Genomic DNA, 23,577 nt, shown 5'->3' with positions numbered 1-23,577 from the left:
ATGTATGCAAACAGTAAATTTTATTATATTGAGTAAGAATTACTTAATACACATATATATATCACTAAAAATTTAATATTACTTTATTCTCGTTTTTTAAGCTAATCTTATTTATATTCATTAAAATTTTATATTATGTATTATTTTTGAAGTATAGTAATTTATATTTATTTTAGAATTTAATTTTTTTCATAAATATAATAAAATTCTAATTATTATTACCCTCTATATATATAACTTAAAATAAATATGAGTGTGATATGCGGAGAAAGTTGTTTCACCTGAGAATTTTGATCTAATAAACTCCAGATAAATACCAAGTACGTAGATATGATCAAGATTCAAGAGTCAAAGCAATGATGTAATAAAATGTACAAATACATAATATAAATTATAAATATTAAGAAGGAAGATGATAATGAAGAAAAACTGTGAAGCACACAAGTGAGCATGTGAACTAGAGCCACCCAGTTGGTCCTCTAATCGGATTATGTTGCGAATTCCAACCTCCGAAAACTCATCCTCCATGCCCACCCTACCCCACCTCCTTTGTCATCATCTCCCTTGTTTATTTTCCTAATTATTTTTTACCTCTACAAATGTCTTTATTTTCAGCTCATTCTCTTTTTCTTCATTACTACACTTGCTAGTTCCTCGCATATACACCTCCTTACTGCTTTCTCAAGGTTTGTGGCTTTTCTCATCGCTTTTTCTGCATATCATTGTGTATTAGAAGTTATCTTCTGTTTTTACGAGCTGGCCGTCACATGCATGCTCCACGAGCGGGATATACTGAGTATATTTATATTGGGATGCTCGTAGTTTTGAGTATATTTATATTGGGATGCTCGTAGTTTTGTCTTTAACTAGGTTCTGTTGATATTAAGATTTGTTCATGTTTTGGTAGACTTGTATGATAAATTACAACAATCCAGCTTTTGTTTAGATTTAAAAAAAAGAAAAGAAAGAAGAGTGCGTTCATTCTGTTATATATGGACAACCTTTTTAGGAGATTACCGAAATTCTGTTTTCGACGCAGACAGCCGGTCTTTAGGAGTTTCGGATTTGTGCGTTGTCGAATTATATTTAGAACAGAGTTGGAATAATTTTATTGGTCTTAAAATTTTCCGAACTTGGCTACCATGTTTTGGCCACACCAGGGGATTTAAATTTTGTCCTAAAATTTTAACTTGCTACCAATAAATGACTTGGTTACCATGTTTTAGGGCCCATACCAGGGACTTCAAGTTTATTATGATGTGACCTGCCATGATTCCTAGGCTTTATGAATTTCATCCCAATATTCAGCATATGCATGTTCTATTAATCTTTTTTTTTTTGAATGACTAGACCTCAGGTGTAATTCTGCTGTTAATTTTCAGGTTGAAGCACAAACTCAACATCTACTAGTATGGAGGTCACTAATGTTACCGAGTATGACGCCATTGCAAAGGAAAAATTGCCAAAGATGGTGTACGACTACTATGCATCAGGCGCAGAGGACCAGTGGACTCTGCAAGAGAATAGAAATGCTTTTGCAAGAATTCTGTAATAATTTCTATTTATATAGCTTCAGTACTTAAAGAAGTGACATTTTCTTTAATTTTGAAGTCCCTGAAGGCCTGAAATGATTTTTTTTTTTGTGTTAAAACAGATTCCGACCTCGTATTCTAATTGATGTCACCAAAATAGACATGACTACTACTGTGTTAGGATTCAAGATATCTATGCCAATCATGATTGCCCCAACAGCCATGCAGAAAATGGCTCATCCTGAAGGTATGCCGTATTACAAAGAGCTTATGATCTTCTACATTCACAGCATCCTTTTCTGTTCTTCTGATAATCCATTCTTATTAAACAATTGATGTTGATTCTTAGATAAATTTTGCTGGTAAGTTAAGTGGCTGATATTAGTCTAGTCACATCCTGTTACCTCAACTTGCTAATATGAACATGTGAATGATTTGTTTTAAGCCACTCATATCCTGAATTAACCAAGATTACAATAGCAACTTAGCTGCATATCAAATTTTGGCTTGTATACACAAACTACTATATGGATACAATTTATTATCTCCGTTGAATCTACTAATATCAGTTTTATGCATGTCTATATATTGAGAGCGAGTTTGTCTGTGTTCATATTCCTCTATCCCAGAGTTTCTCGTCCTTCAGTTATTCATCTGTAAGGTTTTGTTGGTTTTGGTTATTATCTTCAATCTTGAGTCATTTTCAAGTTAAACTATTTACTGTGAACTTTCAACTACAAAGAATCCCGTCAGATGTCAGGAAATTATAGGATCCTCCCTCTGAAGCTAGACGTCTCTCTAGGACAACATTGCTCACAGTTTCATTTTTGTTTATAGCAATGTGATACTTTGTTGCAAAGTCAGTAATGTGGTGCTTTATTGGACTTTCTGATCAAAGTACTACATTTTCTTAGATGTTATATGAATATTCAACATGTTTCTTAATCTCCACTTATATAAAATCTTTAATGTGATTGTTGATATATTGTTGTGATAATTAAATAGTGTATTTCTGACCAGATGTCTAAATCTTATGCAGGAGAGTATGCAACTGCAAGAGCTGCATCCTCAGCTGGGACAATTATGGTAAGGCTTTTATCAGCGTGGGTTATTCATGTTTCCTTAGCAAGCATCCTTTTGCATCATAGAAGCATTATGAACCAAGATCTTCAAGAAATGTTCTAATCTCAGAACACCTAAACTAAAGAATAAAGAGCCTTTAAAGTTTCCTCGGGAAATATATGTTTCCAATTATTTAGATTTACCACCACATAAGCTCAAGAATAAAACTAGGAAAACAGCTGCCCTGATTGTAGCCTGCTTTAACACATAAATGACTATAAAAGTAAACATAGATGTTTTAACATATTCAGATCTGGTATCTATGTACAGGTTGAATGGTAATTTAAGTCTGATTTTTAACAGTTATACATATGAGTCGTCTCTTTGAGAGAGTAGATAATGTTTTGGTGAATAGTCTGCATTCTCTTCGATGTAAAGGCTTACAGGGGGTCACTGATATTTTACGAATGTAATTGATGTTTACGATTTACCATGAGTCCTCCTGGATTAGTAAGTAGTAAGTGTAATTCATAAACTAATAGGTGTTCACTGATATTTTAGAAATCTAATACTTATGATTTAACACGATAGCTTGAAACGTTAATTATATGCCTTCGGACCTGTCAAGTAGTAAGCTTTCAAATGTTCATATATTTCTGTGTGCTCATCCTCTAAAATCCCTTCTGCAGACATTGTCTTCTTGGGCCACATCTAGTGTGGAAGAGGTTGCTTCTACTGGACCTGGCATCCGGTTTTTCCAGCTTTATGTAAGATCACAGTTTTCCTTGTTATTGCTTCTCTAAGTTTATCACTTGATGATTCACACTGACAATATTACGCTGTGTAGGTCTACAAGGACAGAAATGTTGTTGCTCAGCTTGTGAGAAGAGCCGAGAGAGCTGGCTTTAAGGCTATAGCTCTTACAGTTGATACCCCAAGGCTAGGACGAAGAGAGGCTGATATCAAGAACAGGTGAAACTTTTTGTCCAGTTTTAAGTTTTAAACTTAGGTTACAGCCTCATACAGCTCAGATGAATATGTTCATCTTTCGATTAGCCTGTTCAATTAGTTAAGAAGAAATTCTTGTAATTGTTACACAGATTTACCTTGCCACCATATTTGACATTGAAGAACTTCGAGGGCTTGGACCTCGGAAAGATGGATGAAGTGAGTGAGATTAGAACATTAACAATGACTACTTTTTCTTTGAAATTTTCACCAATATATGATGTACTCCATTGTTTTGTGGCATGCAGGCTAATGACTCCGGTTTGGCTTCATATGTTGCTGGTCAGATTGACCGCTCCCTCAGCTGGAAGGTACTTATTTAGTGGCATATAATGGTTTAAAGGAGTCTGGTGGATTGTCATGGAATGTTACATTGCGTGTTGGCTTGCTGTTACCAGCCAGTCACAGATCCAATTTTCATGAATTCCGGATTCAATAAAGATTTTTAAAGTTTAGAATTCTTAACTGTGGGTGGCTGTAATTAAGAAGTCGGACATTTGAAATATGACTTGCACATCTTTTTTAACTAGAAGACGTAAGAAACCTTGTTGATTACTTAATGACACAAAAGTGGATTTGCTTTCATGTTACGCGCATGGCCTGGATCACTTTATATTGTCTCTGTTTAAAGGTGACTTAAGAACCCTGGATTTACATCTGAGTAATCTGTTGATATTTGAACAGGACGTGAAGTGGCTTCAGACTATCACCAAGATGCCGATCCTAGTGAAGGGAGTAATCACTGCTGAAGACAGTAAGAAAGCATGACTTTTAATTTGCATTTTCTCACTTCCATTTAACTATAAATGTAACATGGTTCCTTCTGTAATGACCTGCAGCGAGGTTGGCCATACAAGCTGGAGCAGCAGGTATCATTGTATCTAACCATGGTGCTCGCCAACTTGATTATGTCCCTGCCACTATAATGGCTCTGGAAGAGGTAATTTTTCTTTTGCACTTTAATTTTTTAGGTCTTCGGGGGTCACATTTCCCATGGTTCAAACCTGCATTTAACTAAAACACGATAAAGAACATCAATATAATTTCATTACCATCTAAATGCACATCCAAATTCATTATCATGTCATCACTTTTAATAAAATTGTTCATCAAGGGGCAAAGCATGGAAAGATAAATCCATGTAATATGACAATTCACCAATTCTGCTTCTTGAAATAATCTCAGGTAGTGAAGGCTGCACAAGGCCGCGTACCAGTTTTCTTGGACGGGGGAGTCCGTCGTGGAACAGATGTCTTTAAAGCATTAGCACTCGGAGCCTCTGGAATTTTTGTAAGTATAACTAAGTATGATGATTAAATTAGCTCGCAATGACCTGTATATCTTTCTGAAACGTACATCTGTATTCTGCTCTGGTTTTTCATCGTGAACAAAATTTTGATAACCTACTTCCAGTAGTAAACTACTCTACTAGGTGATCTAGTCTCACAATACTTCTGTAGCGCAAATTCCATACTTCTATAAGAGTTCAGTTCACGCATATGTTCAATGGAAGAGCAAATCCATCAATTATAGAATTCAGTTGACATTCTTCGTGACCACGTCATTTTACAAATTCTTTCATTCAATTTTGTTTCACCAAATTGACTCGTTACTATTGTCTCAATGATAGATTGGACGACCTGTTGTCTTCTCCTTAGCTGCTGAAGGAGAAGCCGGGGTCAAAAAAGTACTCCAGATGCTACGCGAGGAATTTGAGCTAACTATGGCGCTAAGTGGATGTCGCTCCATCAGTGAAATCACTCGTAACCACATTAGCACCGACTGGGATGCTCCTCGTGCTCAATTTGCACCAAGATTATAAACAAGTACTCGTGGCGTGCACAAATAATTGCATTTCTTGCAGCAGCAGCGCGATGATAGTATTACGCAGTGTTCAAGAGCCTGCAGCTTTCCTGACAGAAGGTTTTATTTCAAATCTTTGTGTATGTTGAAAGTGTTATCGTCAAAAGGACTTGTAAGGATATAATTATCAGTTGATGGCTACTGAATCTGCCAACTTCATTGTATACCCAACATATATTCGAAAAAATCTTCATATTACTGTACTGGGAATGGATTATTCTTGGCTTTATAACAAGCAGCTTGTGGAAAATATAACTTGAATATCAATGTTGATAATTAGGGGAATGTATAAGCTTGGTTTGTAATATCCGTTTCCTTTTTTTTTTTTCCATATGGTTTTTTAACCATTGTAATCCTTGATCCAGAAAATGCTCCTCCACGTCTGGGAATAGGGATGAACGGAAAAAATGGTGAAAGCTGGTTGAACATATACAAAACCGGTATTATCAAATTTGACTCGAATTTATAATTATTTGTTCAGATTTAGTCCGGATTCAATTTAAAATTATATAAGTTTGTTCAGATTTGACTCAAGTTTAAATATCAATATTCATATATATATTTTGGTCCAGTTCAATGGATATTAAATTACTTTTTTTTATATTCGTATTCAAATTCATAAAAGATAATTAATAAATTATAAATACTTGAATAACCATTTACTATTACTAAAATGAATTCATTTGTAGTGTATTGTATGAAAGCAGATATTGTTCATGTGATGATATTATGATAATATACATAATTTATGAATTCAATTCGAGTAATTTTAACAAATATATATATTCTAGTATTTTCAATATAGTCAAACTATTGTGAATAAATATGATTAGTGGTAAGATTCATTCTTCAAATTCTAAAATCGAATTAAAATTAACTCAGTTTTGATACAAATATGAATTATATTCATTTTTAAAAAATCAAATCAGGATTTGAACTTGTATCTCTCGAATTCGTTTTCAGCCCTACGGAGAAGATCACGGTAAAGACATATATGTTCTATTATTCATCCTTAGTGTTTTTTTTCTCAAAAAACCAACCTTAGCTTTAATTTACATTATTCTCCGCGAGTCTGGGAAAGTACAGATAAAATAAGTCACTCTGATATTTCGGACGGTTTCAAAACTTCGGTACTATATGTTTGGACCTCTTAAACTAAAGATTTGATGGTCGTCATTGATATCTTTGCTCACGAGAAAAGCTGCATATCATTGATGAATTGCCGCTGCTAGTTCTATAATTGCTTGTAAGCTAGTACCAATCATATGGCGCATATAATTTTTTACCTGTTTTGTACATGTAACATAATTTTAGTCGATGAAGTTAGGGAAAAAGTTATTATCTTGTTCTAATAAGAAATGTAAAATTCGTATAACAATCTTTCACAACAATTAGAGGACCGTCAAACAAAATTAGTATCGAATGACGGAGAGTTGGTCATCTAACACTGCTCCGAAAAACACAGGCAACAATGATTCGAATGCTTGCAACAAATTTTGTCTCGGTGGGTTCGGCCATGAGGTATATAGATACAATTTTATTTTTCTATTTACTTAATAATAGTATTAATGTTTATTGGATGATTATATTATATATAAATGGTGACAACCATAACATGTGGGTGAGGCGTGCAATAATTCTGCAACAAAATGGGAGGATTGATTGCGCATAATGACGTGGATGTGCGATTGATCAATAGGAGGACAACACGTGGCCGCCTTCTGAGGTGGAAAAATATCTAGTGGGCCCTGCCCCCACACTACAAAGTTATGGGTTTAAACTCAGTTGTGTTTCGCCGATTCATGGGGCCGAGACCACCCTTCTCTTCTGTTGACACGCTTGTATTCTTCTCTATTTCTTTTTATTATTTTATTTTAGCCACTGAGATACATATATAATATGGGAGATTTAATTAGGTTGTTCGAAAACGGATTATAATATGTTGTTTTCTGTTCAGTCCAAGCGAAATAGAATAATTGTCTCTGCTTTCAGCAGATTTGTATTTGTGTTGGACGAAATCTAAACAATAGATAGCATGCGGCATTCATTTTAGACTCCATCTCCGTGTATTCGTGTAATACATGCCCTATTGTATATTGCCGAGTCCCGAAGCGAGTCGTATTTGAGTTGTTTAAAGAGTAGTGCTACATTAACAAAATTGGGTACAGAATTTTGCACAAAATGATGTGGCAACTGAGGTGAGAAGTTTTAATTAGTACTATTAATGCATATACAGGGGGCTCATTTTAATCAAAAGACATATACTCATTATGTGAATGTTTTTATACCCAATTCTGTGTATCTAACATTTTCTGTTGTTTAAATTTAAAGTTTAAACTGCTCTAATCAAGTTGAGATAGAATGGAAAATTTAAATTTCAGACATGGAAAATGTGAAATCAAGTTAGAGCTTTCTACAAAAAAAAGTTTAACAAGTGATAAAATGATACATATTGAATATGTATGTATATGTAATAGTATAAATGAAAAAAAAAACGAGTTTGATTTGAGTTGAGTTTAGTAAATTCAAACCAACTCGGAGTGTTTTTTTAACTTTCATATCTGCTTAATCCCCTCCACCGGGGTTGTGAGATTTGATTTTTGAAATCCGATTAATCATTATAAATTCATCTTAAATTATACAATAAATTAAAGTAAATTATTAAATATTATTATAAAGTTAAAATGTTATAATATATCCGATTAAATCTCGATCATCCGATTAATCAACACTTCCGCTCATTAATCCTGGTTACTGATTTTCACAACCATGATCATTCATGCTAAGGAAATTTGAATGCAACACCCGTTTGCTCTCATTGCAGTTGAGCTTATAAGTAAGTTCTTCGTAAAATAAATGAGAATGTCTGTCATTTAAAATGCAGGTTGATGACTTTACGCGGCGCCTCAAAATTTGTCAAAGGGCAGTTGCGATGACTCTGGTCTTGCTGTATGAACAGGTACTGTTTTGACCCCTCAGATTGAGTTGAGCTAGGTTGCTTTTCTAATAAACTATGTGGATGAACCTTGTACGCTTATTTTCATGACATGTATAGGATTACAGACAGTATCCCAGGAACCTGCAGCTGCAGGATTGACCAGCTAGGAGTCCGCGCGGAGACAGCTAAGTTTTCAAGTTCCATGTCTAGAAACAAAGTTTGTGACGAAGTTGAACTTAGCTTAAACTGCTGTTGTTTCATGATTTTGTGGTTGTGTTCGTAGCCTTTAGAATTTATATGAGATTCGAACCACGAATGACCATAAGAATATATTAGTTTAGTTGTTGAGTTTCCGATTCTTGAATTCATCCATCTGTCTGCACTGACAAAACTTATTACCCATACTCGGATAAGATTATTGAACGTGAATATGTGTTCAGATTAATTGAAATACTCCCTCCGTTTCAAATTAGATGTTCACTTTAAAAAAATCACACAGTTTAAAAAAAGTGGATGTTTACAAATTAATTACATTAAATGATCAAAATATGTGGAGTGAGATTGATCTAGGAAATATAAATAAGTGATATGTGGAGTAGAATTGACTTTGAAAATATAATTTTGCATTGAAAGTTGAAGTGGACAAGTAATTTGAAACAAAAAATTTTCTTCAAAGTGGACATGTAAATTGAAACGGAGGGAGTATATATTACTTTCTCTGTCCCATAATTTTTGGCTTGTTTGATGGTCAGATTGACCAAACTTTGACTACAAATTAGATATATAACATGATTAACAACAATCATAAAAATTATATCATTAAAAAAATACTTTGTGTACTTTATTATGCATATTTTATATTTTGAAAATTACAAGAGAATTACATGTAATTTGTAGTCAAAGTTCGGTCAATTTGACCATAAAAAGTCAAACAAGCCAAGAATTATGGGACGGATGGAGTATTAGCTGACAAATTTATTAAATATTTTTAGTTATACATTTTTTACTGTTAAATGATGAAATTTATTATATTTTGATCAAAAGATTAAGAATAATATTTTTATTATTTTAAAAAATGAAAATTATATTGTATATATTCTATAATAATATAGCTTCTGATATATTTGTAGTATATTTTAAAAAGAGACGGATGGAATCATATTTTTATGACATTCGTGTTTTACTTTTTTATTTATTCCCCGTAAATCCAGAGACCGGCATCCCCTCGTGATGTAAATAAGGAGTAAAAACAGAACGCAAATTCCGATCAAACAATGCATAATTGTGGGCCCCCAGTAGTCTCTGTGTAAAGTGCATTCGCTTGCCACGTTACAGGGCAGGTCACAGGTGTACAGTACATACCAAACTCTGAAACTGGTCATATGTAAAAATCGGTCTACTTGAAAACATGGCGGGCCAGATGCATACGAAGAACAATAGAAATGCTTTGACCAAGGGAGAGAGAGAGAGAGAGGCTCTTGGACTACAATGAGAGAAATGTGCACGTCATTCTGTTGCATTCCTTCCAGACAAGATAATATGAAATCAGAATTCCAAATAATTTCAACTGGAAAATATTCTAACAAATTTCTAAGTTAAAATTCCTTGATTAGCTTAAAAGTGCATATTATTTTTGATTTTAGAAATATAAAGTTCATATTATAAAAGTTCTAGTGTTTACATTTAAGCTGTAGTCATAGAATACCAGATATAATTTTGTAATTCAATCTTTAATTATAATTTTTTGATCATCAAAATTTAGATATAATTTATCATTTGTATCTAATCTTAAACATCATTTAATTTATTATATTGTACAATATATCGTTTTTTGTGAATTATAAAAATAATTGTTGTGCATGTTAAAATATTATATCCTTCAGGTTTTAAATTTTAAAAATATTATAAAAAAATTATATTTTAAAAACATTATAAATATATTTGATTTAATTTTATAACTTTATTTAATTTTAAAGAACATGTTAAAATAATATTTTCAATTCTGAGAAAGTTGAAGACTCTGCCAAGGTGTTGCATGTGCGACTCAAGAATGAATACACACTTGACATTATCGTGTTTATATGTGGGTGGGGGCAATAATAGTGTGGACATGAGAAACAAATCAATTCAGGTTAGGCCGGTGCACTCGTTGCAATGACATGTCAAATTTTGTCCAACTGATGTGATTTGTAGACTCGTACCAGTAACAGAGTTTAGTGCTTTTTTTTCTTTCTTAATTAATGTTGTATAAGCGGAATTATGAGGAAGACTAATCTGTTATGGAATTTCACTTCAAGTTGTAATTATAAACGGAATTATAAAAAATTAATATTGTAAAATATCAAACGTAATCAGTATATCTCACTCGAAATTCGAAAGTCTAACATGGCACACGAAAGTTAATCTTTTGAAGAAACTTCTGCTAACCAGAAACCAGCTGAGCTCAAATTCTACTTTACCCTAAAGCTACAAGCTGATCCTTCAAACTCCCCATGAACTAGAACTGCAAAGAAATGAAGATATAATAATATGTCCACAACTATCCCTATTGTAAATCTTGGCCGCTCTAATAACTAAAAAATGCCTTACTAATTCCATCACTAACTAGGCCTGGGTTTCCAAATCTTTCGCACTAATGAATGTCCCATGAAAACCATACGGCACTCTGGACGGAAGCTTAATCGAGGCCTCTAGCTCCAGAGTCACGGCATTAACGATTTGAAGTTCCGATTCCCAGTTCTTCTCGTCGTGAACAAACGCCAAGATGTACCCATCGTCTTCATTTTTCGATTCAGGGTTCGGGAAAAATAGAGGCTCGCCTCCGTATTTCTCATCCCCGTAAAAGAACTTGTTCACTTGGCCGCTAGACAAGTCCACTTTCGCAAAACCCGAAACTTTAGGCCATGGCTCAGCGATCGCTAAGTACGCGAATTGCGTCTTTCTGCCTAGCATATTTTTGTTCACCATCCCTGCTTCCAAGTTCACTTGATCATCGCAAGACAGAATTGGTCTTCTAATTGATTTCCCTGTCTTCAAATTTAGCCTGATTTCGGACAGAACACTTTGTAAACCTTCGTCGCATTCGTTAAAAATCGAGTCGGCTGGAGTCATGCAAGATCCGATCACCACAACTTCATCAGTCTCCTTTTCTTCCCACGCATTCCAGAGATGAAAACAAAAACAATCCGGAACTTCAACCCATTTGATCCCCGAAGCATCACTAGCATACTTATCCAAAACCCCGAAACGCGATACTTTATTCTTGTCATACACAACCGGGGAACCGCCTTGAATCATCTCAGACATTTTGAAAACCACCTGTTGATCAGGAATCACCACGAAATTCTCCGTGATCGCGAAATCATGCATCATGGTGGGATCAGAGAGCTGGATATCCACGTCTTCGGACTTGGATCCGTCACTAGAGAATCGAAAGTATTTAAGGTACGGCTTCTGAATTACATTATAACTAAGAGCAAAAAGTTCGCTAGTTTCGGGGTCGATTTTCGGGTGAGCAATCATAGTCGAATCAAGCTGACCATCAAAATTATACCTTCCAATTGTTTCAAGGTCACCTGATGGACCAACCCGAACATGATACGGTAAATCATCTTCAGACATAGCTAGAAGCCGATCATTAAAATAAACCAACCCCGCATTCGCAACCCCCATGCCATGCTTATGATCAAGAAGTCCGAACATGCCGCGAGCGTAGAAAAGCGCGAGCCGCGCTATCCCGGAATGGCCATGGAGCTCACCAATGGCTTTCGGGAAAGCAGGCCTTCCTAAGCTACGTTCCTGCACAAGCCTTTCGGTCTCGGTGAAGCGGCAAGCGTAGCTGGCTGAGCCGTTCTTGAACTGGACCGCGTGAACCATCCCATCCCCGTCGAATAAATGGTGCCCTGCTTTCGGCTCGAAGTGCGGATTGGCTCCGTTGCGAACGTACACTCCGTTTATACATTCGGGGATTTTTCCCGAAACCGAAAGATTTTGCTTCACAGGCTGTTCAGGCACGGGAGCAAAGTTGCCCGCAATTTGAATTTCGGGGTCTGTTGTTTTCGGCAGCGGGTGCTGCAATTCCCGCGAAATAATCGCACTTTCGACCGCATCTAATGCCATCGCCGCGGCCTTTTGCAATATATTCCATTTCGGAATTGGAGGACTATTATTATTATTATTATTACAAGGTGTTTGATAAGTTGTGCTCGATTTGTTTGGGGAGAATGGAATAGAAGGGACTTGAATAGAAGAGTGCACATTTGTTTTTGTGTTGTTTCGAAAACTTGGTGAGGTGAAAATATTGGTAGTATTAAGAGAAGAAGCCATGTGAGAAGGCAAGTGAGGAGAGGAGTGTGAGATGAATGTGTTGTGGGGGAGGGGTGTTTGTTTATATATAGAGGGGAGAATACATGGGAGGGTCCAGCAGGAAAGAAAGGAGTCAGTGGGAGAAGAGCACGTGTAGGATTCAAAGGAGGGGGACTCATAAACGAATATGCATCCAATAAGTGATTTGATTTCTCAATAACGGAGTAGGGGTTTGCCTTTTTCTTCGGCAAGAGCATCTCCAACCATCCAAAGCTCTTGGCTAAAAAATGAGTTGATAACGATTTAGTCAACAGCTTTAAAAACTCAACTCCAATCATAATGAGCTGTTGTCTATAAATTTAACCAACCTCTTATGGATGGCTAAAATTGTCGAACCTCTACAGGTCTGTAAGAAAATCTGTAGGAAGATTGTACATCATTTATTACCATATTGAACTGATATATTCTATTTTAACAATTTATAATATTAATAACATACTATTTTTAAATTATAACCAACCAATATAGTCAGTACCATTGAAGCAAAATGTCTTACAGGTTCAGCAAATTTTACATAATGTCTTACGGGTCCAATTTAGCCAACGATTATAGCCAACGCCGTTGGAGATGCTCTAACGGTTCAAATTCAATATCCGGGTTAGGAAATAAAATCGCACATATTAAATAATTATATTTGATTTTGATCAAGAATAATTTTTCAGTTGAAAAAATTATCTTCGGGATCCTTTCCATTAAATTTCTCACATAAATTTCTCTAGAAAGTTATTAATGAAGTAGATATTTTTCTTTATTATTTCGATAACGGATGATATTTCAAGTAGTAAATACAATCGCAAACTGAAAATTAAAATCAGGATATCCTTTCCTATCAAAATCATATTGAGATCTTTTAGACATGTGTTTTAAAGAAAAATGCTAGGTATTCTGTTTCTATTTTTTTTCACAATTTGGCTGGCAATTTTTGATTAGTTTCATCCATATTAATAATTAAAAAATCCCGTGTCATAAATAATACAATTAAAATTAGTTATGTGTATCACATAATTTGGGGAAAAGTTGGAGAACAGAATTCAATATAAGTGGCATTCCTCTTTTTACAAATATGTTAGCTTAATAAATTTTTTTTTTTTGAGAGCAGCTTAATAAATTTATTAATATTTATTTTCTAATAAATACTATTTTTTTTTTTGACGGATTTTCTAATAAATACTAGGATCAGCAAGAATCTCGCAAAGTAAAACAACCTTGGTTAAGGTCCATTAAGCATCAACATTTCTAACTGAAGTACAAATACTCCCTCCGTCTTGGGAAAGTTTTGAAATGTATAGAATTCCGTCCTGAGAAAATTTTGAAATGTATAGAATTAAGTAGCACATCCTCTGTTGTCCCGGGACACCGGGTTCGACTCTGGCTCACCCCGAGAATTATTAGAACAGATACTGATTTGTAAGGCATATAAGCCTGCATTGTCAAAAAAAAAAAAAAAAAAAAGTAGGACATCCCAGAAAAGGAAGTGTATAGAATTAAATGGGACGAGCATGTTTTTTGTGCCGGCAGGTATAAAGGAGTAATAAGAGTTGAAACTTGTACGGATGAATATGATGTCTAGTGGGACCAACAAACTAAATGAACATCAAACGTTAGTAAAAACCCGCGTTTGAATCATCTGGAAAACTTACCTAAAAAAACCCCGCGTTTGGACCGCTAAACACCGTCACCTTTGGTGCGGGACACGTGGGCACTTAACTAGGAGTAACACTTGGCATATATTAAGGTCAGCATCAATTACCTTTAACCCACGCGCTACTCTATCCTTACCTACCTTTCTCATTTCGGGGCGAAAAAATATCTCTATACTTTTTGTATTTTTATATTCCTGTATATTATTCTGCACATAATATGTATGAGAATCAATAAATTAAATGGATAATTTACAGTTTGGACCACCAAATTATGATTGGATTTATACAATCGTACGTATTCATTCGTATGAAAGTATAGAATATCATATTATCCATTAAAAAAGAAAATCCTATACACCAACTAATTCTTGATTTTTAGTAGTTAAATTGATTGAAATTTATCTAAAAATTTCGTATATAAGATGATTTTAGAAAATATTTATTAGAGATAATATGTATTCTGTTTTGAAATATATATTATAATACTTTTAAATTACGTAAAAATAATTATAAATTAGTAAATAAAATTTGATCAGTTTATTCATAAGAAAATGAATATTTTTTATCATCGGTTGGAAGATGGGATTTGATTTAATAGTTTCACCATCCTCTTTATGATCTCAGGAGTCATTTACATTATCGAATAAAAGTTTGATTTAAGTTTGACGTATTTTGAAATTTTTATAATTTTTAGTTTTATAATATTTTTTATTTTTTTTCTTTGAATAAGAGTTTGACATTTAAAATTTAATAAGTATTATTAAATTATATTTTATAAAAATTTCAGAAATACGAACAAACAATAAACATAAACAATGAACGTTTGACAAAAAAAATGAATGTAAAAAATCAGCTGGGGACAGAGGATGAGTTTGATTTTGGAGAGGTTGAAGAGTCAAACTCGTATTCTTCTTTAATTCAAACTCTAATCAAAGAGTCTCCCTCTATTTTTCTATTTTCTTTTATATTTATCTCCTTTTCTGGCGAAAATTTTTATTATTTATCGTTTCATTCACTCTACCTTTCACAAACTATATTGATTTTAATTATTTAATTTATTATTATTTGTTGTTATTAGTGGATCGTATTTGTTTCGGGTAGCATACTTCTACAGGTTGGAATGTTTTCTTTTCGGGCATTAAATTTTATTGTGTAAATTTTTGGAGATATTTTCATGTTTTTCGGTTAGATAATAAATTTTTTAAATGAAAGAAACTTCTGAAAGTTGCGGGAAACCACATTTCTATCAAAAAAAACTCTAATGATATCGTGTCAAGTTATCATTTTTTTCTAATTTATTTTTACATTCGAGAAACATTTACTAGATTTATATTCTGTTAAAATTTATCAGATTTAAGGGACACTGTGTATAATCAAAAGGATTATGTGATTATCTTACAATTAGTAGGTGCTCCTGATCCATATGACATGGGTATTCACGTGATCATATACAAGTTTTTTAATTATGTATCATGCTGCTAAGTGCTAACATGGATTTGCAGTGACTAATTATTAGTAAACTAGGATTTGTTGCCCGCTTCGCATGGTTTCCTCTTTTAATTTTGTTTTTTTATATTAATTACATGAAAAAGAAATATATTTTACAACAAAGGGTTTTTTTTGTTAATTAATTGGATGTTATGTTTTGGGCCTACATCAACTACTGTTGGCCTGGGCCGAAGTATGCTATGGGTCTTAAAAATATAAATGATTCAGGAAGAAAAGTAACGGCGATGCAGTTGTGACTTTAAACACTGTAATAAAGATTTTTCCGTTATTCAAGGTTATTACTCTCTTCACTCTCATCTTTAATCTATTGTGTAGTTCGAAACTATTTGTGACTGAGTTTTCTCTTTCACTCTTCATAACTTGTTTTCAAAATAAACTATCCATTATTTTCTATTTCATAGCATAACTTCTTTTGCTGATTTAATTAGTAATGGAGGTTGCTGGGTTCATTGCTGAGCGTTTCTTGAAGTATGTCACCGAGCACGACCTTTTCACCGATGAGATTGTAAGTTTTTTCAATCTTTCCGTTGATGTTTAATTCATAGTTTCTTATCCTAAATAGATTAATACTTCTGTACATGCATTCCATTTTAGCGTGTCCCCCTTCGTTTTTGTCAAAAAAATGCTCTCCGTCTCCCTGATGTGGTGTGTCTCGAGTTTCGTAATGGTTACCGAGTTCAAGTTCCATTCAATAAGGAGATGCGAAAGTTTGTTGGTGTGCAATGCCTTTATGAAGATTTTGAGCTCGAAGGGGGGGAGATGTTTGTTTGCTTTTCTCCAATTTACATTTTCAGCTGTTACAGATAGTTTTCTTTAACTCTGTTATGCTTATATAAATTAGAAGTTACCATGTGGGTATGACATTTTAATGCTGAAGATAGATATTTTCCCAATTCAATTCAGGCAATCACAGAGTTATTAATTTTTCGAAGTAAGAGGAGTAATAAGCATACTACAATCATAATTGCATAATTTTTTATAAAATATTCAGTACAAAAGTGAATATATCTTAGGTTACATAGCGTTCTGCATAGAAATTTTGTCAAAAACATTAGATTATACTTCAAATTTAAAGTTGAAAGCATGAAATCTTCCGTCTTCCAAAAGTTTTCCCACCACAACTGCCTGGAAACATGTTTGATCCACATCTGTCAAATTAATTATAGGGGAGAGAACAAAAAATATGTCAATTTGTGGTAACTTAATATGTGTACTTATTGGAAGAATTTGAGTTTGGGAATTTACCACATGCAATTTTCTCATTTGTTGGTGTAATTGAGTTGCGAAATTTCGTCGAGATGGTAAGATGATCCAGAAGGCTGTTATTATCATTGAGAGTGAAGAAAAAACATAGTTATTATTACCAACCGGTAAGAATGAAGCTCAATGTTGAAGAGAAGAGGAAATGAGGGTTGTTCTACCTCTGGCATTTTGCTTTGGCTGTTCTCTATTATATCCGGCTCGGTCACTGTTTCCTCTTTGTAGTCCCATCCCATCATTATGTTTGTTGCAACAAATGCTTGATTCTTTTTCTGGATGTTATCTGCTGTAACCTTCAGCTTGAACGTGTAATCTTTGCCTTGAAGAGTCTTTAGTAATTGTGGGAACTGATCATCCTATAAACCAATATGGACATTAAGAACCATGAAAAGGACGATCATATAGTTATATAATTCTTTTCTTAACTGACCTTGTTTTCCAGATCCTCGACAGTCTTGTTTATTACAGCTCTAACCTCCCTGTCTTTCAAGATAATTTCTAAACCTCCTGTATCATCTGCTGCTATTACTATCACCTCGAACCTGTGTATTTAAATTTCAATATGATTATCTTTTACATAGTTGAGTTTGGAAATTACGATCGTGTTAACTGAATACCTCTTCAGAGGATGTGGAACAATGCGATTGCAAATCTTGCAGGTCATGTTGTTATTCTCAATTTCAAGCTCTTTGTAGCAAGAAGAACAGATTTCTATCTTCCACCTTGTTGTCTGATCCACCAATTTGATATTTCCTTTGGTCACCACCAAATCCTGTAACCATATGTATCTTTAGTTGTAGTGTTCATAATAAATTTAATATTACTTATAAGTTAAACTGAAGATACCTCTTGGAAATCTGGTCCCATGTTTCGAAGCTCATTAAACTTGCAAATTTTGGTAGGCTTTTTCTTTTTATATTTTGCATGATTAGCGAAATTGGGATCCAGCAGCCTAATAATGAAATTCATTTAGTATTTTTAACAATAATAATCCTAAATCACTAAAAAATTGTTTGTGCTTACATTTTCCTTAGTTTGGACACACTGTGATGTTCAGCATTGATGTAAAACTGTGTAGGACAGTAGTTGCAAATATCAACCTGATCTGTGAGTGGCAAGCCATTCATTTTCATTTATCTGTAGATTCATCATAAACCATAAAATGATAAATTATAAACAAATACCTTGCCAAGCAGTCAATCTTCCGCTAGAGATTATTACAATTAGTGGTTCTTCGGTTGCTTGGTTCATTGCCTCTTCAAATTCTTCAGCCAATGAACCCCAGAATGTAACATTAATTTTTTTCCTTAAACAAAGATAGAGGATTTAGAACTTGCTTAGGTCTGAATATTTGAACATCTTATAGAGATAATTACCTGCCTTCACTGATCTTAAACCTGATGTTGGTAGTGTCCACTCCAGCTCCGTTCTTATATTTATTCACCTTTTCTTTCTTGTCCAGAATACCTATTACATCTGCTACCCAAAAATATCCACATGGTCAGTAGTAATATATGTTAAAAAACATTTGACATGGACATTAAAGATACTTAATAACTATGTTTTAGTTGATCATAATAGTTGATTTTGTTACCTGTAAGGTACATAACTTGTGCAGCCCTTTTCTGCAGTTCCGCGTACTCATGAAGATCAAACATGTGTTTTGGAATGAAAACTTCAGTTTCAGGAACTTCTTTTACCCTAGTTTCTGATGTGAAAACAATTTTCCTATCCATGTCAACAGGACGGAAGTTGTCCTTGGTTGCATATTCTTTTACTTGGAAATTTTTTATAACATATATACTCCCTGTGTTCAGTGCGCGATCTAGTCTTTCAGATATTGAACCAGGAACGGTGGCGTGCATTCTACAGTTCTATTATTTCATTCATGATTTGTAATTAGTTCACACATAAGATGCTATGTTAACATACATGAGGTTGATAAGGTCTGGAGAGTTACCTTCCCATCTAGAAGTAGGAGATTGAATCCTTTGAAGACCTCCCCAGTTTTGGTAACGACAATCCATTTCCTTATGACCCGTACTTGAATCTTCCAGTCTGTTCTTCCAGTCTTCACATTCCTGAGCTGCTGAATAATGTTTGTTGACATTGTTCTGTTGCTATCTCCTACACTTTAGTCTGAGATATGTTACTTGTTAACGTTTGTGTATCTTGTAGTTGTTGTAAGGAACTAATAACCCTCAAGGTTGTTGGTTTCATAAATACAAACATTACTATTGCTGACTTGTTAGGTAAGAATTTTTAATGTATTTTGTATTACTTTTCCAAACTAATGCAATTATTCAAGATGTGTCTGACTCTATAATATTTAAGGATAAAATTGTCTTCAATGATTGAATGCTTTCTTTTATCGTTGTACTCTGGAGTCTGTTTATTGAGATTTAGTGCGAGATGAACTTCTGTAATATGACATTACATAATATGTTAACATGTTTGCAGTACAGCAAGTTGCGGGTTTAAACAAATAGTTAAACAAACAATCCACATCAAATGTAGGAGGTTATGTGTTGTTAAGTTCACATATCAAATTCAAAAAATTTGATATTCCTCGGACGATGTAGAGCAAAAGATTTGGAGCTGCTGATCATTTCTGCAGAATAGCTTATCAAGTGTTAGAAAGATGTTTGGCAATTATAATTTTATATATACTACATTATTAAATTTATTCACCTTCTCAAGTTTGATTTGTTTGATTTTCTGAATCTTGATGTTGGGCTCGTCATTGTATTCCACTATACCTTCAACCAACCTTGAACGGCTGCGTGTTGTGGATGCTTCTGTTGGTGGACTATTATCTTTACTGACGATAACCTTGTCCACTTTTACCTACATGAGAACACCGGCTTAGGAAATTTAATATGTTACATTCTAGTGATACTGTAGTTGACTTACAGGTGGTGTTTGGTTCTTCTCAACAGTCTCATTTTTTCCCAAATTTGGTTCGTGTGTGTCAGAGATTTCAATTGGGTTTGATATGTTGGTTGCATTATAGACTTTGGAACCGCTCTTCACATTTTCTTCAGTAAGGAGAATGGTAACTTTGTATTTCTTTTTCTCAAAGCTTTTCAGAATCGGCGGTATTGGTGCAACAGCATTAGTCTGTTTTAAAGTGAGAAGTGTCAAACTTCCAACATGAGCGTGACAAAGTATTGACAATTTTAATTGATCTGGTATAACTAAGCTTAGTTTTATGGGAAATAATAAAAACATTACCTCTAACTCATCACTTTCAACATCATAGATAGTCTTCCCTGTTAGACGGCTGATTTCATCATCCGGCCATACAATAGGAATTGTGCCACTATCATCAGAAGATAAACTGTACAGTCGAAACCTGTTCGTGGAAATAGAGAAGCATAAATTACTTTGAAAAAAGCACGACGATATAAGTAGTTTGCATTTCGTTGAGAAGAATAACCTTTTGTCTGGATAAGGATAGCTTCGGTTACAGCATTTGTAATTACCCTCCACTTGCTGCAAGTCTTGATCACATTGAATACAGTAAGGGGAAAACCAATTCATCTTCTCATCAAATTTTTTAACGGTAACCTCGCATAACACTTTCCTCTACAAAAATTTAATTCTTTAAGTACATTACACCAATCACTTAAGCATATAGTGGGTATAATTGTCTATCTAACGATATACCTGGGCATAACTTTCATCCAGTTTTCTAATATCAGATACTTTCATGATGGGCAATGCATTGCTTTCAGGTTCATCATCTATTTCCATTGTATGAAAATTTGGTTGCAGAGATCTATGAATAATGAAAACCATTAATATTGTCCATAATTTGTAAATACATTTTGTATATTAAAACTATGTTCGGAAGTGTAGTTTGATATATTGTTACCTCATCTTCATTTCATTAGCAGCTGGGTGGTCAAGATTTAGGTAAAATCTTGTTGGAAGGAAGTTTGTTAAGTAGGCCACACCTGTCACAGTAGTTAAAAGTTTATGACATGTGCAAACATAACAATATATTTATAATGACCACATATGCAGGAATTTATTGTAACTATCAGTACCATTCCATTGACTGACTTTGCAAAAGCTTATAATTATTATCAGTGTTTCATCCTTGAAACATTCCTTTGCTTTCAGAAAGAGATCACCAAACTCGTTGAAGAAAGTGACATTGATTGTTTTCCTTTAATACCATAAAAACACAGTTGAAGTGCATTAATGAATTTATGTATCTGAATGACATATTAAAGCATTAGAGAATCACCATATTAAAACATATGGTAAAAAGGATAGAATATCCTACTTCCCATCAGTAATAGTGAATGCCACATGTGATTTCTCTTTGCCGTCTTTTTGATATGTGGCCTTCTGTTGCACATCTTCTACCACTGCTACAACATCTAAACAACATCTAGGTTGTTAGTGCAGATTTTGTTAGCTCATAATATCTATTCTACTTTTCCTACAACTATAAATTCTGAAGTTACCAGTTAGGAAGCGGTTGTCGTTTTTCATTCCATCAATTTGGTCCAAGCAGAAGAAATCAAAGCTGTGTGTAGGAAAATTGGGTGGCTCTTCTTCCACTACTTCCATCTCAGTATCGTTTTCGAAGAAAACATGCTTTTCATTTCTAACAGCTCTGCTTGTTTCATCCCCATTAAATATCTTTACTATAAAATTCTTTATGTTGTATATCTTGCCTTCTTCAAGTATATTCTCAAATTTTGGTGTAATTTTGGGAGATATGAAAGCATGTATCCTACAGCCCTACATGTAAAATGCGAAACATATGTATGACAACGACTAATCAAGCAAATGAGTATATTAAATAAAAACAAATCAACATATCTTACAGAGTCATCGAAGAAGACTATATTATATCCTCTAAACTCCCCAGTTTTTTTTGTGATTCCTTTCCAAATTGACTGCGCTCTAACTTGAATTGTCCAGTCATCTCTGGAATCATCCAAACATTCAACCACATCATACTTGTTAAATTCCATTGTAGAGGGTACCTGCGAAGTAGACATGGTAGTGTAGTGAATTTGAGTTGTTGTAGGAAACCCTAAAACCCTTGTTCAAAAAAAGAGCAAGGGCCTTACCGTTTGTTAACTTTTCTGATCTTCAATATTGCTTAAAATAATGCAAGTAGTGGTAAGAGCCTCAGTAATATCTCAATAATTGTACCTTGCCTTGAAAGTTGTATCTTACTTTATACTTTAAATTTGTGACCTTACTTTATACTACAGGTATTTTCGGTAAGGTTGGTTGTCTACTGTGATATCTTTTACCATAAAACTATGTCCAATAAACACAAAATGCAGAATTGAGATGTAATAGATTTGGTGATATACTATAATATTATGTAATTTTATAATTGTTTTGTAGGATGTTTGCTCCCTGCTGGTTTATGATGTCATTGTATTCTCCCTTTATAAGATGTTAGTATATCTACCCTGCAAGACAATACTCATTTTCTGACTGTAATAATGAAGATTGGAATTGAGAGGATTATATAACGATAGACCAAACAATAATAGTGTAATTAATCAAAAGCAGTATTTAGAATACATCCTGGTTATCGTGACAAAAGTATGCCAAAAGCATAATTTAGAATACATGTTGACAGATCAATCCAAACACAATCAGGTCCGCGGAAGATTATAAAAAACTTCCTTGTAGACAACATTCTGAGTAATGTTTGTATTGTTTCCATCAGCATCATCTATGAAAAGCTTCAGTCCTTGTGGTGATGTAACACGACTAAGAGCAACGTACAACTGTCCATGCGTGAAGACGCCTTTCGGCAAAAACAGTGCAACCTTCTGTAGAGATTGTCCTTGGGACTTGTTAATGGTCATAGCATAGCAGATTTGTAGAGGCATCTGCTTCCTACAGATTTTGAAAGGCAAAGTAGTTTCCGACGGCGACAATTCCATCCTTGGGATGAAATGCTTTGTGCCTTTGTAATGTCCCGATATAACTTCACACTCAACACATAGTTTGAGGCATTTGGTAACCATCATTCTCGTCCCATTACATAATCCCAAAGTTTGATTTAAGTTACGCATGAGCATTACTACAACACCTACTTTAAGCTTTAAATCATGTGGAGGCATACCCGGGATGTTGATAGAATGCAAATATTCTGGTGGGAAGGCTGCCAGTTGATCCCTCTCATTGCCAGGATAATCTTCAGCTGTGTCGACACTATAATACGTTGTGGACTCACCTGGTAGCATCTCCACTATAAGACTATTAACATTTCCAACTGTGACATTGGTTGGTGTTAGTATAGCTCGCTCACTCAAATAATCCGAATTCTGATAATTCTGCAAGAAATCAGGGTAAGTACTCTTTACCATCTCATCCACTGTATTTGGAGTATCCATATTACAGAAGTTAT

At 34.2% G+C, this 23,577-nt stretch overlaps 2 protein-coding genes across 3 annotated transcripts; one reads left to right on the top strand and one right to left on the bottom strand.

Annotated features, from left to right (window-relative positions):
- The first annotated feature begins 417 nt into the window (after positions 1 to 417).
- LOC108223576 (glycolate oxidase 1) lies at positions 418 to 5,700 on the top strand. Of its 2 annotated transcripts, XM_017397898.2 has the most exons (12): positions 418 to 686; positions 1,383 to 1,548; positions 1,655 to 1,779; positions 2,572 to 2,618; positions 3,284 to 3,361; positions 3,442 to 3,566; positions 3,695 to 3,761; positions 3,851 to 3,913; positions 4,287 to 4,356; positions 4,442 to 4,542; positions 4,788 to 4,892; positions 5,233 to 5,700. In XM_017397898.2, the coding sequence occupies exons 2-12, from the start codon at positions 1,412 to 1,414 to the stop codon at positions 5,422 to 5,424; spliced, it is 1,110 nt and encodes a 369-aa protein (XP_017253387.1). In that variant the 5' UTR covers positions 418 to 686; positions 1,383 to 1,411; the 3' UTR covers positions 5,425 to 5,700. The 2 variants fall into 2 exon arrangements, with proteins under 2 accessions (XP_017253387.1, XP_063950530.1); XM_064094460.1 differs by lacking the exon at positions 418 to 686 and having other exon boundaries at positions 1,437 to 1,553; positions 1,656 to 1,779.
- Positions 5,701 to 10,740: 5,040 nt separating this feature from the next.
- On the bottom strand, positions 10,741 to 12,766 carry LOC108220121 (9-cis-epoxycarotenoid dioxygenase NCED1, chloroplastic-like). Its single transcript, NM_001329172.1, is given in 1 exon segment — positions 10,741 to 12,766. A coding segment is annotated over 1 exon segment (1,722 nt). The 5' UTR covers positions 12,730 to 12,766; the 3' UTR covers positions 10,741 to 11,007.
- Positions 12,767 to 23,577: the final 10,811 nt, after the last annotated feature.

Source organism: Daucus carota, chromosome 5 (assembly GCF_001625215.2).
Source record: "Daucus carota subsp. sativus chromosome 5, DH1 v3.0, whole genome shotgun sequence".
NCBI classification, from domain to species: domain Eukaryota; kingdom Viridiplantae; phylum Streptophyta; class Magnoliopsida; order Apiales; family Apiaceae; genus Daucus; species Daucus carota.
The sequence above is the reverse complement of the archived record's forward strand: the minus strand, read 5'-3'. Positions and strand labels throughout refer to the sequence as shown.

Excerpts from the sequence above, each read along its gene's own strand:
- LOC108223576 (XM_017397898.2), top strand. The coding sequence starts at position 1,412 with ATGGAGGTCACTAATGTTACCGAGTATGACGCCATTGCAAAGGAAAAA. Across the intron at positions 1,549-1,654 it reads AATGCTTTTGCAAGAATTCT|ATTCCGACCTCGTATTCTAA; the intron begins GTAATAATTTCT and ends GTGTTAAAACAG. Across the intron at positions 4,543-4,787 it reads CTATAATGGCTCTGGAAGAG|GTAGTGAAGGCTGCACAAGG; the intron begins GTAATTTTTCTT and ends AAATAATCTCAG.